General features: G+C 36.1%; 1 protein-coding gene across 2 annotated transcripts in view; it reads left to right on the top strand.

The window, feature by feature from the left end:
• LOC106877200 (ubiquitin carboxyl-terminal hydrolase 46) overlaps positions 1 to 20,737 on the top strand; it is a 50,989-nt gene extending 30,252 nt beyond the window's left edge. For both annotated transcript variants that reach the window (XM_014926045.3, XM_014926044.3), the window contains exons 3-9: positions 10,276 to 10,495; positions 12,127 to 12,207; positions 14,189 to 14,322; positions 15,742 to 15,902; positions 16,489 to 16,621; positions 17,348 to 17,491; positions 18,484 to 20,737. In XM_014926045.3, the coding sequence (XP_014781531.1) occupies positions 10,276 to 10,495; positions 12,127 to 12,207; positions 14,189 to 14,322; positions 15,742 to 15,902; positions 16,489 to 16,621; positions 17,348 to 17,491; positions 18,484 to 18,585 (975 nt within the window). In that variant the 3' untranslated portion in view covers positions 18,586 to 20,737. The remainder of the gene's footprint in view (positions 1 to 10,275; positions 10,496 to 12,126; positions 12,208 to 14,188; positions 14,323 to 15,741; positions 15,903 to 16,488; positions 16,622 to 17,347; positions 17,492 to 18,483) is intronic.
• The last annotated feature ends 3,034 nt before the right edge of the window (positions 20,738 to 23,771 follow it).

Below are 23,771 nucleotides of genomic sequence, written 5' to 3'. Positions count from 1 at the left end.
AATCACTGTAAGTAAATGACGTGAGTAACAGTTCCATAAATCTTTATGAGCTTCTAATTAGATGTTATTGTCATGAGGCAGCAAACTGACAGAATTGTGTGTGTGCCAGACCAAATATTTTCTTCTGACTCTTTACATGTTGAGTTCAAATCCTGCTGAGGTCATCTTCACCTGTTGTCCTTTCAGGGTTGAACAAAGTACCAACTAAACACTGGGGTTGATGTAATCAACTACCCCCACCCCCACACCACTCTAAAATCACTAGTCTTGTACCAAAATTTGAAGCCGTTATTGTGACGGTTAAGTGTGAAAATTGCTGGAATATTACCAGAGCAAACAACCAGCTAATGTTGACAGCAGCAGTAGCAGCAACAGTAGTAGTAGTAGCAGTAGTAGTAGTGGTAGTAGTAGTAGTAAATATGATATTAAATAAAAAAAAATTTTTTAATAATATCTAACAGACAGGCCCAATGCCACAAGTTTGGGGTGAGGGATTAGTAAAGTAAATGACAATGGTAAGTTTAGTCTTGTAATTTAATCTCTTGACTGTTGCAAGAAGAATTTATTCACCAGAAGATATCATGAAATAAATAGATATATGAAAAGTAGATGTGTCCCCCACCCCGATTGTAACATTCTCCTTAACCCTTTTTGTTACCATATTTCATTTGAAATTTACCAGCTTTGCATCTATTAGTTTCTAAAATAATGAAGAATCTTCTAAAATTCCTGGGTTCAGTCTTTTACTATAGCCCTGAACCTATCAAAGCCTTGTGAGTGGTTTTGGTAGATGGAAACTGAAAGAAGCCCATCATGTGTGTGTGTGTGTGTGTGTCCTTTTTTGGCATTTGTAATAGTTGTAAATGAATACCACTGCCATACAGGCTGTCATTCATTTCCAGTATTCTGCAGAAGCAAGTCTGGTCATGGGGAAATATTACCTTGTTTGGAAACAGGTGAGGTTTGGCAACATAAGCGTCATCCAGCTGTAGAAAACCTGCCTTGATAAATTCCATCCGATCCATGCAGTCATGGAAAAGTGGATGTTAAATGATGATGATGATTATTATTATCCTAGTATTTAGAGCCCAAACTAGCATTCAATTTTGATGGAAGGTTTTAATTTAGATCACTTTGAAAGAAGAATTTTGTTAAGGGGCAGTTCCAGAAGGTTGTCGTTAATTCTAGAAGTAATGGTGACAAATATTTTGTTTGTGGACAGCTACTCCTCATTGAAATCATAGAATTAATAGCCACATTGCATTTCTCATTCATGATTCTTTCATGGGATTTAGTAAAGTGAAAGTTCCATGTTTCACAATGGTTTAGTATATTTTCCTGTTTTTCAGTCAGAATTCATTATTTAGAAGAGTTGTTCCATTTAATTAGTCTTGTTTTGTTTAATTGCTTCAAATCATTTCTTGGACTTTAGACTAAACATAAAACTGAATTTCTAAATAACTTACATTATTTGGCTCATAAATTGACAACATTCCAACACTTTCAGAGTGTTATTTTGTCTTTTTCCTTAAGACAACTTTGTAAATGCTAACATTACAGAGCTATAGTAGAAGACACTTGCCAAAGGTGCCACGCATTGGGACTGAACCTGGAACAATGTGATAGGGAGCAAACTATACACCTGTATACTATCTTTATCTTAAATTCTCTGTATTTCTAACTACGTTGGGTTGTAATTATGCTTGTATTTATTTTTGATTTATAACGAAACAACTAAATAAGTACATGAAATAAGTGTTGTTTAATTTATGCATGTAATGAAGCTCGTTAAGGCAAAGGAAGATTTATGTGGAGAGATAGAAACCACAGTCTTCTCTAATGGTCTTCAGAATGAACGAAAGAAAAAGAACAATGTTTTAGGTTATCTTAAAACCATTTTCTCCTTCATCTAAATAATCAAATGAGACATATTTCTGCAGAAGGGCTTGCGGCCAACTAAATAACAAGTCTAACACCACACTAAATATTGCTGTACATTAGTAATTCTTGTGTGTGTGTGTGTATGCGTGTATGTGTGCTTGCACATGTGTTTTCTTTATCGTTTTATTTACTTTTCTACTGCTGCCCGTATTTTCTACTTCCCACACCAGCTGTGAAAATTAACTATTGTACTAATGGCTAAGTGGTAGTTGGCAAAACGCTGTCTACTCTTAGACTTAGTATCTACTTATATAACATTTGGCTCAGTCTCTTTGATATTAACCACATCTTTCATCTTGGAGAAAATGCTGGACATTTTTGAGAATATCTTCCATTAAGTGATTCACTGCTCACAGTATTTTCACTGATACAATGCCAAAAGTCTTTACGTAGATTTAAGTTACTTTATAAGAGAGAAAAAAAAGAAACAAAAGCTATTATTTATTAAGACTGAGTAATACTGTGTGATAAATAAAATTAAAAAAAGTACTTGTTCAAGAAGTCATTTCAAATCTGGTGCAGGCATGGAGATGTGGTCTCAGGTTCAGTCCCACTGTGCAGTACTTTGAGCAAGTGTCTTGTATAATAGCCCTGGGCCGACATATGAGTAAATTTTGTAAGTGGAAACTGTGAAAGCCCATCACGTGCATATGTGTGTGTCAGTGTGTCCACTGCTTGGCAACTGATATTGGTTTGTTTATATCCCCATAACTTAGCAATTCAGCAAATGAGTTCATTAGAGTAAGAACCACACTCGAAAATAGATACTGGGTGCAATTTGTTCAATTGAAATCTTGAAGGCTGTGTCCCTGGATGGCTGGAATGAATGAAATAAGGTTGAATGGAAACTGTTAAGAGGAACATATCTTGATGTGGTATTATTAAAAATATCACATGGTATTATTAATGATAACAATGGCACAGGTTCTCATCTGACCAACCTCTAGCCTAATAAGTCCTTAGATGAGTGAATGTTTGGGAAACTTAGGTGCAGTAAGCACCACCTTTTCAACTCAGCATGCCTATCCCAGAGATAGTCATGTGTATGTGAGACCACTTTTTCAACCCAGCATTCATGTAGTATGCCTATCCCAGAGATGGTCATTTCTCCCTGCATACATTATTTTATTTTACTCTTTAAACTTTTTTGTTTCAATTTGCTTCAGTTTTGTTTTTCTTTTTTTATTGCAACAAAATTCTCCTTAAAATCTAGAATTCAGTGATGAAGAATTGTGAAGAAGCTTGCTTCTTAACCATGTAGTCTCAGGTTCAATCACACTAAGTGACACCTTGGACAAGTGTCTTCTTCTATGACCTCAGGCCAACCAAAGCTTTGCAGGTGGATTCAATTGTTGGAAACTGGAAGAGACCAGTCTTTATGTATGTGTGTGTTTGTGTGTACTCTTATCAAGACATCATGTGACAATTGTAAATGAGCATCACCTTCATACTAGCTGTGTTGTTCATTTCTAGTCTTCCTTAAGTATCATATCTGGCCAAGGAGAAATGTTACCTTGCTTGGAAACAGTTGAGGGTTAACAACAGGAAAGGCATCCAACCATAGCAAAATCTGCCTCAAATTCTGTCTGACCTGTGCAAGCATGGAAAAGTGGATGTTAATTATCCTCTTTAAAAACCATAATTATTAGTTCCTTCTATTAGATTGGACTGTATTTTGAAAAAGAATTTTCAGCCTTTTCTTGAAAAGTGTCTGTTTCACCTAATTTTGGGTGAACTAATTTCATATCAGTTAACAGAATTAGTGTATTGTCAGATATTCAACTTTTAGCAATATGATGCATATAAACTGCACACATTAGTGGAATAGGTGATGTAGTTATGGCATAATGACTAGTTATAGGGTATTATGTTGTAATTATATGCTATTATGACAATTTTGGTTGTTCTATAGTAAAATCTAACCATTATCGTTTACATTTATGCTGTAGCTTACTTAGATATATTTTGCCAAAGATTTATTCAAAATAGGCATATTTTATTACATCAATGTAGTTATTCTTTCACTACCCAGCCATAAAAAAAACAAAAAAAAACAGTAAAATACACCAAATCTCTCTGAAATGACACACATAATAATAAATTGTGCTGTATTGTGGGAATGAGTGCGTCTGTCAGCTAACAAGTCCTGCCTGTTTTTTTTGTTAATCCAGCCTTGTGTGCTTAAGAAGTTTGCTTCCTAACTATACTTTCAGGCTTAATCCCATCATTGTTTGGCACCTTGGGTGCCTTCTGTTATAAACCCTGACCTGATCAAAAACTCGTGAATGGATTTGATAGACAGAAACTGAAAGAAACATATCATGCAATGTGTGTGTGTGTGTAATTTCATATTTCCCCCTCATCACATGTATTCACTGACTGTTAACCAAAATCTTACTGTTTATATATAGGTGGTGGTGTTTGTTTGCAGTTCTCCATGTGATCGTCTGTGAGCTGTCTATTGTTTGATAGATTGGGGAACAGGTGGTGGAGGGTAACTGTGAAAGGCATCTGTCTAACGGAACTCTTCCCCAAGCATACAATTGCCTAACTTACACAAGCATCACCACCATCATCATCATTTCAGCATCCACTTTTCCATGCTTGGATGAGTGAAACGAAGTTTATTGAGACAGATTACCTGCTACTGGATGCCCCCTTCTCTTGCTGACTTGTTTCCAGGCAAGGAAACATTTCTCCATTTCTCCACTGCTTGTATGACAGTGACACTCGTTTACAACAATCATACAATGTCAAGACAAGGAGACACAAGCATACACACACTCATACATGCATATATATATATATATATCAATATATATGAGAGTGAGTCAGAAAGTAATGCCATTTTGTTTAGGACAGGTATAATTACCAACACAGGAACATGTATCATACATCAAAATGAAGCTGGTCCTCTGTGAATCACATCCCTACTTCTCAACAGAGTCACCGTTTCTCTCAATAGCAATGTTTCACCTTCGAATGAGAGCATGTATCCCTGCCCCATAAAATTCTGTTGACTGTTCTTTGAGCCACTTCTTCATTACAGTTTTCACTTCCTCATCAGACTATCATCTCTTCGGCCCCATGAAAGAGGGTTTGAGAGGCAAACATTATTCCAGTGACGAAGAAGTGAAAACTGTAGTGAAGAAGTGGCTCAAAGAACAGTCAACAGAATTTTACGGGGCAGGGATACATGCTCTTATTCGAAGGTGGAACATTGCTATTGAGAGAAATGGTGACTATGTTGAGAAGTAGGGATGTGATCCACAGAGGACCAGCTTCCTTTTGATGTATGTTACATGTTCCTGTGTTGGTAATTATACCTGTCCTAAACAAAATGGCATTATTTTTTGACCCACCCTCATACACACACATACACACACACACACACACCTGATAAGATTCAGAGTTCTTTCAGTTTTTGTCTACGAAATCCACTCCCAAGGCTTTGGTTGACCTGAAGCTCTTGTAGAAGACACTTTTATTGATGTATTTTCAAGACAAATGTATTCCAGCATGTCAATTATGAAACTTCTGTCTTGTTTATATCAATAACTTCTCCATTAATAGTCATGTGTATCAGGACTGAAAATCTTCAGAACTATTCAAAGCCAACGTATCATCTATTTGGTCTTGGGATTCAGGGATTGTCTTTTGTTATTTGTTTTGCAGCAGGAGTTCAATCTGCCCTCTTTCAATAACTTGGTGCTCATTATTAAAATGTTTCTGACTGTTATTTGAATGAAACATTAAACTACAGATTCACTTATCTACCAACACATTCACTTAGAGTCAAGCAGCCACCTACCTGTCAATAGATACAGAATCATTTACCTCTACATATATATATACACCAACATATTTGCAGACTAGAATGTGCGAATGTATAACTACATGCAGGCACAGCCTTTTGCTGAGGCAGTAGCATATGGCTTCACGTACAACTTTCTATGCATTAATGTACAAAAACGACAGCTTGAATCAACATTTAGATAATCATTTTAGAATTTATTTATAACACTAAAAATATTTCTTTGGAAATTACTATTGATTTAGATAGATACCTCTTTATATTTTTTTTATGCTGTATATTTTATTTTTATTATTTATTTATTTTGAGAATAGTAAATATGTCACTTGGAAACTGAATATAAATTACAAATCAGTCTCACTGATGACATGAATCTGTAAAGTTCTGTGACAGTTCTATGGTAAATGCTTAGTTGGCATTCACGCAAGCAACCTGCTCACATTTCCCTATTTAACCCTTTGATATGATCTGGGCATTGCAGAGTAGAACCAACAGAATCTGTTTCGTTGAATTTATGCTGCTTGTGTGGTCATTTTTTTTTGTATCTTGGTTTGGAAATTATTCACTCCGTCGATGTCAGTGCCAGCTGACTGGCTCCCGTGCCAGTGGCACGTAAAAAGCACCATTCGAGTATGGCTGATGCCAGGACTGCCTGACTGGCCCCCGTGCCGGTGGTACGTAAAAAGCACCCACTACACTCTAGGAGTGGTTGGCGTTAGGAAGGGATCAGTTTATGTACCAAACATCAAATAAATAATGACAGTTATTTTACTAAATTCTTCCTTAATTTCAAAATTAATTGAAAGAAAGGTTGTGTCTTTCAACAGAAATATGGTAACAAAGGAGTTACTCTTTTACATGTTTCAGTCATTTGACTGTGGCCATGCTGGAGCACTGCCTTTAGTCAAACAAATCAACCCCAGGACTTATTCTTTGTAAGCCTACTACTTATTCTATCGGTTTCCTTTTGATGAACCACTAAGTTTCAGGGACATAAACACACCAACATCAGTTGTCAAGCAATGGTAAAGGGACAAACAAAGACACACACATACATACATACATACATATATGTGTATATATATATATATATATATATATATATATATATATATATATATATATATATATATATGATGGGTTTCTTTCAGTTTCCGTCTACCAAGTCCACTCACAAGGCTTTGGTCGGCCCAAGGCTATAATAGAAGACACTTGCCCTCGGTGCCATAGAAGCAGATTTTCTATGGCCAGATCTTGTCACCAGCCCATACTTGTTTCCAAGCAAAGCAATATTTCCTCCGTGGCCTGGCATGTTTTTGCAGGATATTGGAAATGAACGACACTGTTTGTATGATAGTGACAATTATTTACAACTGCCATGCGATGTCAAAACAAGTAGACATAAATGTACACACACACACACACACACACACACACACACACACACACACACACACATACATGATGGGCTTCTTTCAGTTTCTATCTACCAAATCTACTCACAAGGCTTTGGTCATTCCAAGATGATTGAAACAGAAGGTGTCATGCATATTTTTTATCTGATTCAATTGAATCATTAAACATTACCATTGTTCACTTTGCAAATTCACATATATTTATTTTTAAGTGTTCTGTTTTCATTCTTCCTTAAAAGTGCATTGAATAAGCAGCTAAACTTATTTTAAAGAAAACTTCCCCACCACTGGCATCAAATTCCATCATAATTTTAGCTTAATTGCTAAATCAATATTTGAATTCATATCATGCAGAGAATTATTTTTATAATTCTTGTAGTATTTACATCCTTTAGAATATGTTTTTTCTAACTCCATTTTATTAGCTTAAGAAATATCTTCTTTTCCATTCCTATGACCTAATTGCTTTCTGATGTGTAAAGCTCTCCTGCCACATCTCTGCGTCTCCTATTGATGAGATTTCTACGTAGTTCTTACTGCATCCCTTTATCAATTCACTTCACTTTTATTGGGCCACAACCATTAAATATAGCTTTGCAAAACATTCTGAAGGTATAAAATAATAGTAATTCTGTTTTTTGTTGTAAACAAAATTCCAATAGCTGACCCATATGTGTGTCTGTGTGTGGCGGGGTTGTCTTAAGAAAGTGAGAGAGAGATGAAGTTGATGATCACATTTATTCTTCTACGCTCTCCTAACAAATTCTTACTCAAGCAGGAAGCAAAAGTACCATCTTAGTTTCAGGTAGGAGCGATAAAGTTATATTACTTAATATTACTTCAAACGATTTAGAGTTTTACTCTTTCCCTCTCGCTGAAGTGATTTTAACGAGAAGAGAATTAAAGACAAAAGAAAATTTATTGAGCTCTGAAATATTAAATCAGATAACCCCATATCTGTTAAGCTGATATCCCATGGGCATATGGCGTAGTGGTTAAGAGTGCGGGCTACTAACCCCAATATTCTGAGTTCGATTGCAGGCAGTGACCTGAATAATAATAATAATAATAATAATAATAATAATAATAATAACATAGAAAAAGTACCTTAGGAATAAGAACCCAGGTTAGAAATTTCCCCAAGACACCTGATGAAGGCTGGAGGGTATATCAGCCGAAACGTTGTGTTAATAACAAACAAGATGAGGACAAATATCTGTCAAATGTAAATGATGTAAATAATTCTTCATCTCTCAAATATAGAACTGTAGTTCCTTTTGACCATTTTATTTGAAAGTATTTAGTTATTTCTGTCAGTGTTCCATACGAGTTGACTATTTTACCTCTTTTCTAGCTTGTCATACCATTTCGCTTCCCAGTATGTCTGTCAATAAAGAGATAAAAAGGTGACTCTATAAAAGGAGCTAGACTGAGAAGTAGCAGTGTTGAAATCCTGCTGACCCTTTGTCTTCACACAACGTATATTGATGAACCCTTTCGATGTAAACCTTTCTGTTTGGTATTGATCGAGATTAAAATCTTCCATCTAAAGTGCAGGTTAATCTATGTTCGAACACTGTCTTGATTTTCCTAAATTCTGTATTATTTTCAAAATTTATTGAAACAAAGTGTATTTCAAGAGAAATTTGGTAACGAAAAAGGGTTAAAGTCATTTCTGTAACTGGAGTTAATGGTTGATGCTTTGGAGTCTAAACTAAACCTACTCCATCCTTGATTCATAATGGCAACATGAAGTGGTTAATATTTTTTCCCATTTATCCACCACAATTACCAATAGGTATTGGAGTTTGCTGCAGAGCCGAGTTTATTCCACTTTTTCTTAAACAGCAGAGCGTTTCATCTCTCTCCCTTGACAGGATGTCATGTTATTGAACTTAGCACAGAACTCACTTGACAGTTATACAATATCCCCTACTGCTTCCCGTTGTGAAACGCGCCTCGTCATGGTATCTATTTATAGCGAAATAACATGTCACAGACATTGCACAAAGTTGGTGATGGAATGAAGTTCCTGAACTCTTTGACCTCAATATTTAACCAGATGCAACTGTCTGGGAAAACGGAATAAGCACAATGTGAACTTCATAGTTTTCATATTTTGTTCCATCCATTTTCTCTGCCCACAATTCCTTTGGGTGGTTAGGGTCCCTAGGTACCTTCTATCTAGGATCCTATTAGATGCAAATGCCATTACACTTTCCGGCTCAATTCCCAAGTGTGACCAATTGAGATTATGGATATTTTCCAACTTCTTGGTCTATTCTTTGGTCTCCTAAACTCGAAGGATTTCTCTTGTGTTCCTTCCTTGTGACATTTTAATTACATGTTCATCATAGCAGAGCTGTGACCTCTCAATGCATAGAAGTAGCACCTCAAACTGGAGAGACCCCTTGATTTCCAGGCTGTGCACCCTATCGAGTTTTGAGATTTGTTATATTTCATTTATCATCTGTGGTGTTATTAATGACAGTAAACTTAATTTCAACGTCCATTTTACAAGGTTATCTACTTAACCAATCACAAACGTAATATGAAAGAGAGAAACCCAGTTTTATAATCTTAAGCAAAGAACTAACGATGTTTGTTTGTTTTTACATTGGTCTATTTTTACTATGCTAACATGGATGATTTCATATTACTGAGGGATTTTTATTTCCACACATTTTCAAAAGTGCAGACTATTTTTTTAGCAAAGAACTGCCAATGAAGTTCACTGCTCGATGCCATTTCAATGCATTGAGCACTGAATGTAAACACACACAACACACACACACATACTTTGCAACCACATGGTTTGGGGTTCAGTCTCACTGTTTTCCACTTTGTGTCTTCAGTTATAACCTTGCTGACCAATGCCTTTGTGAATGAATTTGGTTGACAGGAATTGCCTATCGTGTATGTGTGTGTCTGTGTCTATATATAATGTATGTCTATGTGTGTATGTATGTATGTATATATATATATATATATATATATATATATATATGTATGTATTTATGCATTGTTTTGTTGGTGGGTTTTTTTTTTGTAATTGTATTTGTTCCTTCAAAGTTGGTCAATGTATTTGATTTGTTTTCCTTTCAGTTTGGAAATACGTGTTACTGCAATTCTGTGTTGCAAGCGCTATACTTCTGCCGTCCGTTCCGTGAAAAAGTTCTGCAATACAAATTACAACAGAAGAACCAGAAAAAAGAAACACTGCTAACATGTCTTGCCGATCTCTTTTACAATATAGCCACGCAGAAGAAAAAGGTTGGCACTATAGCACCAAAGAAATTTATTACCAGGTTACGTAAAGAAAACGGTAAATTCTATTTCTTATATTGTTTTCCTTGAGTAATCTTATATTTTTCTGACATTGTTAATTAATATTTAATGACTGTAACAAATAAACAACATATCTTCAGAACAGAAAATAACTTTAAAAAGAAAAAAAAATCTCATTTCAATTCTTTCAGTATTTCATATGGAAACAGACATTATTCAATATAATGTAACACTGAGGTAAACTTGTTTAAAAGGATACCTGTGGGGTTTGAAACATTTTGGCCAAGCCTTTCTGGCGCTGACTCATTTGATATCACACATTTTAATGTTTTCTTTCTCTCTCTCTAGCATCTAATTATGTTTCAAATATGAATTAGAAGCAGCTTGAAGTTTATAAACAAAATCGAACACACCTGCTCAAGGTATGTGTATTGTTAGTTCATGGGTCAGCTGTGGTTTTTAGGCATAAGAGAATACATTCTCTATGGACCTGGTGTAAAAGACACCTCAAGTGAGACAACTCACATAGGTCCCTTCTCGGAGCAACAGACATCGATGTTTCGTCATTGTTGTTACTTATCAATGCTGGACAGCAAACAAGACCTGCACCAAGCCATATCACTGCCTATGACTCTCTGCTAAATGGATTGGGAACCATCTGCTGTACCAATGTTTCATGCCATGGAAAAAAAATCCAAATATGAATTACAAGCAGCTTGAGGTATATAAAGAAATCAAAACCACAGCCAACCCACAAACTAACAACACGCATACTTTGTCTGTGTGTGTGTTTGATTTTGTTTATTATTGACCCTAACCTGTCTTTCAAGTAAAGGATCTCTTACTTCATACATCTTGAGTGGACAATTTGTTGACAGAGGTGACAACACAGCCACATGTGACAGGCTTCTTTCAGTTTCCCTCTAATAAATTCACTTGAGGTTTTGGTTGGCTTAAGATGGAAAGAACATTTGGTTGTAAAACAATGCCTTAATAATATATTCATATAAACCTTCGTAGCATGGAAAAACAGATGTAAAAACTAACAAATATCTATAATATTGTTATGTACAACCAGATTTATCACATGTGCGTACTTGGATGTGAGAAGGCCTTTCACTGTGGAAATAGTCCCAAGAGAAAGTTCTCCTCGTGCTCAATATGACTGGTAACAGACTGGGCTGTGAATGACGACATCAGAATGTGAGACGGGTTTCTCTGTCATTGCAAATCATCAGCTATGAATACTGAATTTGTCTTTCACAGGACTATATAAATGATAGTTCTTATTTATAAGAATAGTAAATAACTCATTTATCCATGTAAGTAAAAATTGGTCAAGCTTGGATTAAATAAGCAGAGTTGCACAAAGCAGCATTGAATTAAATATACTCCTGTACAGTCGTATTTAACCTGTTCATATACACTCAAGTTTGGGAGAGCCTTTTACTGCTGAAATTGGCTCAGGAGAAAATTTTCCTCACAGACAATATGTATGTAAAGACATGAGGCCCTTTGATATTTTGTAAGTGACAACATGCACACTGGAGCTCCCAAACCAGTGCCCTACCACTGGATGTTGTTTAAAGCCATACCCAGGTCAAATATACAATCACCATCATTTAACATCTGTGTTCGTAAGCGTCAGTAATTGTCTTTGTTTTTCAGAGTTGTTTGATAACTATATGCAGCAAGATGCACACGAATTTCTGAACTATCTCCTAAACACTGTGGCTGATTTGTTGCAAGGTAAGACATCTCATTCTCTCACACTATCTCTTCTATCAAAGTTTTATGCCATGGTGGCAGTGGTGGTGAACTTTATTGTTTCATACATAGGCACAACTGCATCGAAATATTTGTCATCATTGTCTCGTGCACTTTTGCTGCACATCAATGATCAACAACAAAAGTCTGCCTGATTAAGTGGGAGTTCTCCCATTGGATGAAGTCATGGCAATACTTGGTTCTGATTTTCTCATTGTGTTTTCTTGGTAGAGATATTGGGACGGTTTGCCATTGGCTTCCCGAACTGGATGGCCATTGGCCCACGAAGAGCACCTCTACCCTTCAACAGGGCATCCAGACATACTCCTCGCAAGAGTAGCAGGCTACTCAAGTGGGGGAGCTAGCTTAGTTACCAACTACTCAACTATGGAACTGCTGCTTGTAACAGGTTTCATCATCCTGTGATATGATCCCTGACCTAGCTTTAATTAAAATCATTTCTTTATTGAAAAATGAACGCAATTCCATAATTTAAACTCTGTACAATGAAGATCATATCTGGGACTGTACAAGAGTCCAAGACATCAAAATATTACAGCATTCACCGTTACCCGATATCACAAGACTCACTGAATATAAAAGGCTGTTTACATTGATAGATGCATTAGACAAGCCACGTTTGTACACATCACTGAACCTAGCATTTATAATATAGAAGTGTGTTTTGTGCCGATGCCAGTGTCGCATAACTGGCCTGTTTAAAGATACCTTTCAATCGTCAGGCAATATGCTGTGCTTCAGAAGACCTGTTGAGTCAAGTGAAATTGTAGTCATGGCCAATGCCAGTACCACCTGACTGGCACCCATGCTGGTGGCACGTAAAAAGCACCATTTGAGCATGGCCGATGCCAGTGCTGCCTGACTGGCCCCATACTGGTGGCATGTAAAAAGCACTCACTACACACTTGGAGTGGTTGTCATTAGGAAGGGCATCCAGCCGTAGAAACATTGCCAGATCAGATGGGAGCCTGGTGCAGCCTCCTGGCTTGCCAGTCTTCAATCAAACCGTCCAACCCATGCCAGCATGGAAAGCGGACCTTAAACGATGATGGTGATGATGATGAGTAATGCTACAGCTGACACCTTCTCCACTTTGCACTGTAGATAGATCACTAGACAAGTGGACAGGTATTGACAGGCTCATGTGTTTATTTAGTGCACAGATGGGCAGATGGATCGATATAGAGGTAGGTAAACAGGTATTTAGATTAATATAAGTAGACTCAGGTATTTATATATAGGTGGGTGGATATTTGGATGGAGGAATAGATAGAAGCACAAGTTCCATAGAATCGATCACACTTTGATAGAGAATTCTAATCATGTAAAGGGAAATAATTGACAGATCTAGTGTAAGTTTATCTCGGAGCTTACCAACATGTTGACGACAGTCTTTTGATGTAACTTTTTGATATAAAAATGAAATATCTATTTGTTATTGTTTGCCCACATCAGTGCTATGTTCAGGAAATAATTATTTCTGATTCATGCCATGTTCAGAAATTATTAACCATTGTTCCAACAACCACCTTAAGCACCTTTTTGAGCTCCATGTGTTTAACATACCTGGACATGCCTTATAAAGTCAGAAAACAGCACAGCTCCCATGACTTTCGGAAACATTTTTTCACAAACTACCTGTATCAGTTGTTAGCTGTCAAAACATTGCATCCTTAAAAAAAACCTCCATGCTTCCTGAAATTCACTAACCCTACACCTGACATCCCCTTCCCCCTCCATACGCATGCACACATGTCTATCCTGACTCATACACTGTTCCCTTTCCTGGCATTTGTACATAATTCTATGTACTGCGCATGCACCTTTGATGAGTTGTAGTGCACCTGAGCACTAGACACAATAATTTCATTACTATTAGTGTAATAATTGAAATTCTTTGGTTGCTTGTGTTAGATGATTATGTTTGAGTTTTGTTTTAAAGCAGAGAAACAGGGTAACCGAAGTAAATCAACAGTTGGAGGTGTTGATATCCATCCGAAGGTTGCATCAACATGGGTTCATGATATTTTCCAAGGAACGCTAACCAATGAAACTAGATGTTTAAATTGTGAAACAGTAAGTCTTTAATTATTTTCTAATTGCTAATATCATCACCATTATTCGTGCGGGTGACACGTAAAAGCACCCACTACACTCTCTGAGTGGTTGGCGTTAGGAAGGGCATCCAGCTGTAGAAACTCTGCCAAATCAGACTGGAGCCTGGTGTTGCCATCCGGTTTCACCAGTCCTCAGTCAAATCGTCCAACCCATGCTAGCATGGAAAGCGGACGTTAAACGATGATGATGATGATGATGATGATTATCATTACTTCGTTACGTGTGGCTCAAATGCAGCTAGCTAGCAGAATCAGTAGAGCATTGGAAGAAATGCCACCAGGCATTTCTTCCAATTCTGAGTTCAAAATTCTGCTGGAGTTGAGTTTGCCTTCTTCCTTTTGGGGTCAATAAAATAAGGACCAGTAGAACTCCGGGGTTGATGTAATCAGCTAATCCTCTCCATTTGAAATTGCTGGCCTTGTGCCAAAATGGAGAACCCTTTTATCTGGCTTAGATGAAAGTGCAGTATGTATGACCACCCTTCTGGATCCTGTATCATCTTGTTAGATCCAACATCTTTGTCTGTCCTTGTTTGTCCCCTCTATGCTTAGCCCCTTGTGGGCAATAAAGAATTAAATATGAAGACTCAACCTCCAAGCTTGCAGTGAATCTCTTTATAAACAGCAAACTGTATATCTAGTGTGCCAGTGGTGTGACCTTGCACCAGCTGCATCAATTTCCAGCTGTTGAATCAGTCCATAAGCACACCCATTTACTGATTCAGTGTGAAGTCTGTGGTAAGTGCAGAGACGAGCAAGGCATTGCGGAGACAAGTGTTGTTTGCTCTGGTCACTGTGGTAATTGCTTGGAGATTTATCTGCTCTTCTTTTACCCTCTGCCATAAATTTTGATGTTTTATCTTCATAACTAAAGCTGTGCAGAATGAGGCTTTTAACACAATTCACATTATTATGCCTGTTATATGTGTGTGTGTGTGTGTGTGTATATAACAATTTAGCTAGGTGTAAAATTCGCCTAAGGGATGTTAAATATCCGAAGAATTTACTGGTTTATATTACCTATATCAATAACAATGGTATTCCAATAGGTAAATAAAAATATACAGTTTATTAATATATAAATATTAATAAGAAATGAAAAAACAAAACAAAACAATAAATCAAACAATTATAAATTCAATTCAATTTAAATATTTTATACAAACAAATGATACATTAATAAAACAAATTTTTTCAAGAATAATCAAATCTGTTTAAATATGTAATGGTGTTTGTATAAAATATTTAAATTGAAATGAATTTATAATTGTTTAATTTATTGTTTTGTTTTCCATTTCTTATATATATGTGCATGTATGTATATGTATTTACATGTGTGTATGACTTTGAAATGATTTATTATGTCCTTGTATTTCAGGTCAGTAGTAAAGATGAAGATTTTCTAGATTTATCTGTTGATGTTGAGCAGAACACATCGATAACCCATTGTTTACGAGGTTTTAGTAACACAGAGACGTTATGTGCTGAACACAAATATTACTGTGAGGTGTGCTGTAGTAAACAGGAGGCTCAGAAAAGGTTTGTTGTCATTCCAGTGATCATAACCAACTCAAACTCACACTTTCTACCATGTTCCCCGTTTTTTTTTTGTTTCTTTTGTGTCTTTGTTGCCATATGCATTCGCTAGCTTTCTTACAAAGGAGTCTAATGCTCTTAGCTTAGACTTTTTTGGGGGCAACCAGATCGAACCATCTCAAGTGTAACTGCCAGAAATGGTCGTGACGTCTGGCACTTGACTGAGGAAAGAAAACCAAGAACGACCCGTCCTTTTTTGCCTGTCCTTCTGATTGTTGTTTCTCTTGTCCGCCTTTGTATTGTCTGTCTGTCCGAACGTTTCAATGCCCTCTATTGTGTTTTTGTTCCAATTGATTTTTAATCCTTTAGCATTCACTTTACTCTCTCAAATGTATGTGATTATATATTTCCAAAATGACACTGTAGGGTAGGTATGAGAGGCAGAATCTGACCACTTTCAACATGAAACTGGTAGAATATTTGATATGAACATTTTAAATGATAAAGGACTAAAAAAATTTTGTGTAACATTTTTTAAAACAGCATTTTTTTTAAATGGTTTAATTTCGCATGAATTCTTTTGTTTCAGAATGCGAGTCAAAAAATTACCTCAGATTCTTGCCTTGCACTTAAAGCGTTTCAAATATATGGAGCAGTTGAACCGCTACACAAAACTTTCCTACCGAGTTGTATTTCCTTTAGAACTACGTTTATTTAATACCGTAAGTACTTCTGTTTATCACCACTTAAAACATAGTACATATATATATATATATATATATATATATATATATATATATATATGTATATGTATATATTCTTAATGCTAAAAGCACCATCCAAGTGTGAGCTAATCTTGATTTAATTTTGTTATTGCCAATGTGGCATTGTATATCTTGACACAATGCCAGCATTACCATCTCAATGTTTAACAGCAAATCATTGGACTAATGATTAAAGGTTTCTAGCATGACTAAAACAAGACTTCCTGTTAAAAGGACAGATAAATCAATCATAGGATCAACAACTACCTTGCTGTAGTGAATGGAAATCCTCAAGATGGGCAATATGTAAACATATTTTCAGCTCACACTGTATAGTGGTTGGTATTAGGAAGGGCAGCATTCAGCCGTAGAAACCAGGCCAAGTCAGACTGGAGTCTTGTACATCACCCCAGCTTGCCAGTTCTGGTCAAACCATCCAACCCATGCCAGCATGGAAAACGGACGTTAAAGGATGATGATGTCTAATGTATTTCTACAATTCCTGTATTTCTGTCAATCATTGTCTATAACGCAAAAAAACCCCAAAAAACAAAACAATCTAGTTGATTTTGTACCTTGTTAGAAGCAATTAAAATTCGATTAAAAAGTTGCTTTTCTTTTTCAATGTTTCTAATTCTTTATTCTTTATTCTTTATTCTAATTCTTTATTCTGTTGTTTTTCAGTCTGATGATGCATATAATCCGTACCGACTGTATGACTTGGTAGCAGTGGTGATTCATTGTGGAAGTGGACCTAACAGAGGCCACTACATCAGCATTGTTAAAAGCCATGGCTTCTGGTTACTTTTTGATGATGATATTGTTGATGTAAGTTGTGGTAGTTTTCGGGGGGGGGGGGGTTCTTTATTTTAACCCTTGTTTGTCCAGTTCCATCGTCATTTGTCTTTTCAAAATATAAACACCTTTGTAAATACAGCACAAATAGAATAATGTGTTACAGGCCATGTAAAGGTCAGTTATTAATTTGGCCACTGTATGTGGATTACATGATATTGCAGTAAGAAGGCCAGTTGTTAATTTGACCACTGTAAATAGAGTATGTATTGACCCTTTAGCATCCAGATTACTCAGTCAAATGTAATCCTATTTATTCACATTATTTTGTGTTAGTTATGCATTGTGTCATTTCTTCAAGATTGACCTTGTCACATAGCCTGTGAGAGGCAGGATGTGGTCAGTTTAACTGCTAAACGGTTCTGTTAGTCCACTGACCGGTCCCGCTTGTACAGCTTGGTAATCAGACATCTGCAAGTTATTCGTTTGTTGAAAACCTCTTATAGATAAAAAAAAAAAAAAAACCTGTATGATACTGGAACCATCTCAGGGCAGCATGATGTACATTACTGCAGAGATATTACAAAATTCTTAACTCAGCGAAAGATATTTCTTTACAATTTATTAAAGAATTATTATGGAAACCACCATAACATAGCCAGAAGACATTCTTAACAACTGTGAGATAAAAGAATCAAACAGCAACCAGTATTTAAAAAAAGACTCTTACTATGAACAGACTGATAGACTTGACTTCTGTGTCCTTATATTTTCGAAAATATAAGGACACAGATCATGTCGTACAGCCATCTGGAGATGATGTCTCCTGGGGCTAAATTACAGCAACATTTGTCCTAAACCGGGACTGCCATGTTATGTTGGCAAATAATCTTTACTCCAAAGAACTCAGTACATTAGTGTGGCACCAGTGTAGTCAATAGCACCCATGCTCTTTAATTTTGTTTCACTTATTGCTACGAGTTTATCTTGAATTTTATTCTAAATTTGTTTTCCTTATTTTACAGAAAATCGATGCAAGTGCAATAGAAGATTTTTATGGTCTTCCCTCAGATCTCCAAAAGAATTCCGAATCTGGTTACATTTTGTTTTACCAATCATGGGAATGAGAACAGTGCAGCAGCTGCAGTTGTTAATTGACTTTAAATCTTTCTAGAAGACATGTTCTACGACCAGTTCCATTATCGGACTAACCAGTGTTTGGGTGAATGCAAGATCACTCCGAAGCAATACAGATTTTGCATCAACCGGGCTTTCAGTTTTTTCCCCCCTGAAACCTCTTGTTAGCAATGAAGCTGGTTTGGTTGGTTTGTTTCTTTCTTCAGCACATCTTCTACTAGCTACTGCTGCTGCTGCCCCCCCCCCAGCTCTTTTTACATCTAGATGTTGTTGTTGTTATTGTACAGAACAACAACATTACCAAAGACCACAGTCACAACAACAACAACAGCAACAACAATACTAGTTATATAACAGAAACAAACAAAGCATCTGAAAGAGGTAAACGATGTTATGAAGTGTTCTTTTCCTCTTCCTTTGCTCCCTGTGAAAAGCTGAAAACTACTTCTGAGCTTATTGCTGAGAAGACGACGACGACCTCAGACTCAGCCCATTGTGACTACTTACAAACTGGGTAAAGGTGGAAAATAACAAAGCACCTACTAGTCTAACCTGCCAAACTGTTGGTCTTACAAGGAGGATTATGCTAAAGTCTATGCTCAGCTAACAGTCTTATATGGAGGTCTATCTAGAATTGTCAGTCTTATATGGAAATCCATCTAGAACTGTCAGTGTTATGTGGAAGTCTATTACTGAATGGTCAGCCTGTCTTGGAAACCCATCCAAAACTGGCAGTCTAGCATGGAAGTCTATTCACAATTGTCAGTTTAACATGGTAGTCCAATTAGAACTGTCAGTCTTGTATGGAAGCCTGTCCAGAACTGTCAGTCTAATATGGAATACTATGCAAAACTGTCAGTCTTGTATAGAAGTCTATTTACAGAAGAATCAGTCTAACTGGATGTGTCTAGTCTAATATGAAAGTCTATCCAGACCTGTCAGTCTTAATATAGAAGTTATTCTTGAGCTAACAGTGTTATAAGAGTATGTCGATGTCTCTGTTGAACTGTTAGTCTCACAAAATGACTTCAGTTTATTCTCAGTTTTTGCTGAGCTGAGAGTTTTATATAAAAGTTTTCAATAATCAGCTGTAATCTGTGTTAAGTCTTCTATCAGACCCCCCACCCCTCGCCACCAGATTTTTATATGAATATTTATTTACTCTATTTATGAATTAGCTCTCAAAGTTTTCTTTTAATAATAACTATAATAATTTTTCGTATGTAAAATATTCAGCACGTTTATTTAAAAAAACGTCATTTTTAACTATTAATGGTTGAAAACATTTCAAGTAACTCCCCTCTTTTTTTTTTAATCCTTTTTTTTTTTTTTTTTTCTAATTATTTCCTCAACTTCTATTTGCCTTTTGTGGGCTGTTCTTTGTAATATTTGCGAGAAAAACCATTGGCAGCAGTAATACCCAGTATGTAGAATAATTTTATCATCGTCTTGTGAAAAAAAAACCCCCAAAAAAACAAAAAAACTAAAAAAGAAACTTTACCAAAATTTTTTAATAATCTGTTTAAGATTCCACAATAAAAATATGTGTGACCTTGGTTGATATATGCACGATAGTAGCTACCACAGTGATCAACTATTATCATATAGCAGGACATGTGATATTCTTTATTTGAAGTTGATGTAATTCTCATCTATTTGTTGGTTCTTCCCCTGCTACAGTAACAGTTTTGTGAAATTATGAGTTTTTTTTTTTTATCCCCCCCCCCTCCAACCCATTGTTAAATAATGTGTTGACATCAAGATGTATCGAGTTTTGTTTCTTTGTTGAAGTGTTCCCTTTGTTTGCCGTCATTATTCTTCAATATAAGCCCCCCCCCTACCACCACCACCACTACCATCATGGCTACATCTTCAGGGTCTGCCCTTTATTTTAAATTATATTGCTAAAAAGGGGCCACTATGTTAAAGTTTGTTGCTAATTGAAATCACCTCGATCTAGGGGAGATAACTTCGCTAATGTTTCTTGGCAAGTTTTTGGGTGTTTCGTGGCGGTGTCAAAATTTGTAGATTTGGTTTGCATCTGGTACGAGATTCCATTTATTGTTTAATTTATCTTTCTGTGCCTTTCTCTCCTCCTCGATCTATCGATATGTCTTTCCTTTCAAAACTAGAACTATGTTACAAGTGATATTTTAAACGAAATGTGTTTTTTACACATAAAAAAAAAAAAAACATTGATATTCTTCAAATTTAAGTTTTTTTTTTTTAATACTTAATATAATAATTTATTCGCTGTAGATTCTACAGAAAAAGGAGAAACTATTGACTGACATCTATTACATCCTCACTAGAGCTAATAATATAAATGTGTTCATATTGTAAATCATTAGCAGATCTGTTTTGATTAATTTACACCAATTATTCTAATATGAAAGAAACTGCCCCTTCCAGGAGTCCTCCTTTCTCACTGTCAATAGATTCAACTCCCTCTTTCTGGTCCCGGTCAATTGGAGCTATTTACTTCAGTAATCCCTCTTATATCAGAGTTCAAAATACAACCAGGATCCACTTTGCTTTTCATTCCTTCCAGAGCTGACAGAATAAGTACCAGTCATAGACTGTTGCTTATTCAATCGTTTGCCTGCCCCGTGTGATTCACAGGACATACTTTCCTCACGTCCATGCATTCATAGTATGATACACATTCCTAATTTCTGTCAACCACCAGAGTCAATCGAGACTTAGGAAAGAGAAGCTTTACATTACTCGGAACATATGAAACCTGGTCAAACTAAAAGTCTGAAAACAAGCATGGACAAAGATTTGGACAGGCAAAAAGTTAATTAATCCAAAAAATGACCATATATATATCTAAACTATGTATCTCAGATTGAAGCCTACGGCTCATTCAGTTATATACCAAAATTAAGTGTTTCTCATTTGTTTAATTTATATGAACAATAATTAATTGACAATTTATTTTCTATATATCATTATATAAAACTCTGTACTTTTAATTAGTATTGGTTGTGATGAGAATGAATCAACACTAGGCTAGCTTCTATAGTTACCATCACCCCGTCTTTATAAGAGCCCTAATAAAACGGACATTTCTTATTTCAGAATTCTGCTAAATAGTACTTCTTTAAATGGTGTGTGTGTGTGTATATGTATGTATGCATGTGTGTATATATATATATATATATATATATATATATATATATAAAGTGATTGATAGACAATATTCTAATCAATGAAATCTAATTTTAGTTTCTACTCTAACCACCATTTCCTTTGTTGTAATTGTTGACCAATGACAGATTTGTTTCATTTGTTGCCTCACTTCAAACATTTCCACCACCCCTCATCAAATCCTTATTCAGTTATGGTCCCTTAACCCGTTAAACTGTTTCATAGCAAATTCCTGTTGCCCTTTGTGTGTGTGTGTAATACATATATAAAATTACATTTTATAGAAGTCATTTTAGCCAGAGATATTCTCTTCCCATTTATTTCTTAATAGTGCTGTTCACTATGCTTTGTAAAAAGGTTTCATCAGGCTTTTGCAACTTAATCATTGACACAATTATGCTGCATATACAATGTGTATGTGTGTGTATTATTAGTGTGAGGCCCTACAGAGTGCTTATCCGTTTCACAGGTCCATATGTTGATAGAGCGACCCATGGGATTTCTGAAACAGATGAGCCCTTCTTGGGGCCTCTTGCTAATAATAAAATACACACTCTGTACAAGTATGTATTGAGTAGTTAGAAATCTGATCTTCCCAGATCTAAGCTGGGCATATCCTGTGTATATATGTGGGATACACCCAGTTTACATCTGGGAAGATCATACACACAAGCACACACACATGCACACACACACACACACACACATGCACACACACACACACACACACACACACACACACACACAAGTACAGACAGTTCTCATCTTTGCAAGTTGTTTCAAATTATTGCTTGTTAATCTAGAACTTGTAAAGTAGAAGGCATTTTCTCACAGACCCAAACATCAAAAGAAGGTCATCTCTGATGTCTCATTAATCTTATTTGGTTAATGGAGTTATCTTAGACAGAATGGCAGCAAGTTTGATGGTGCCAGCAACTGGAGTGTCAGGGTTGCCAAGCCTCACCAATATATTTTGCTGTTTGGCTCAGCTGACAGGTCTATTGATCTGCTTGCAGATAGATTTTTGAACCATTTCCCCCCGAGTTCCATGCAGTTTAAATACGTTCTTTTACTCTTTTGCTTGTTTCAGTCATTTGACTGTGGACATGCTGGAGCACCACCTTGAAGGATTTTTGTCCAACAAATCGATCCCAGGATTTATTTTTAAGTTTAGTATTTATTCTATTGGTCTCTTTATCCAAACCGCTAAGTTACAGGGACATAAATACACCAACATTGCACATATATATATATATATATATATATATATATATATATATATATATATATATATATATACGATGGGCTTCTTTCAGTTTCCACCTACCAAATCCACTCACAAGCTTTTGGTTGGCTCAAGGCTATAGCAGAAGACACTTGCCCAAGGTGCCATGCAGTGGGACTGAACCCAAACCATGTGGTTGAGAAGTAAGCTTCTTACCACACAGCCACATCTATATATATATATATATATGTATCTAATAATTTTATTTTTTTGTGGAAAATTCTTGTTAAGATGTAAACTCAAGATGTAAATCTATCTTTCAGAAAACAAGAACTATCCATGTGTGTGTGTGTGTACTCTTGTTTAATTTCGACTGTTGGAAGAAAGAGTACCTGATACCATAACAGAGTCAATTTTTTGAAGCTTCACCAGTTATGACCCCTGGCTGATATAATAGTAGAACCAGTGGATTTTCAGAAATCTTAGCAGCACATTGGGCACAATGCCCTGTATTATTATTTAAGTTTAAGGCAGCCAAATGGCCAAGTCGAGTCCAGCTTTGCACTCTGAGTTCAAATTACACTGAGGTCGACTTTGTCTTTCACCTTTTTGGAATCAATAAATAAAGTTCAAGTCTTTATTGGAGTTGATTCTGCTTTTTCTGGAAGAAATCAGCTTTGGTCAGACCTGGAAAGAGACGGGCTCCACTTGGCCTAAAAATGCCCTAAAAAATCCTATTTCATGATGGTGTCCCTACAACACAGTCAAAGAGCTGAGGGCTGAAGGCAAGGCATTATA

The sequence above is a fragment of the Octopus bimaculoides genome, chromosome 10, assembly GCF_046866305.1.
Source record: "Octopus bimaculoides isolate indiv1 chromosome 10, ASM4686630v1, whole genome shotgun sequence".
Taxonomy (NCBI): Eukaryota; Metazoa; Mollusca; class Cephalopoda; order Octopoda; family Octopodidae; genus Octopus; species Octopus bimaculoides.
The sequence above is the reverse complement of the archived record's forward strand: the minus strand, read 5'-3'. Positions and strand labels throughout refer to the sequence as shown.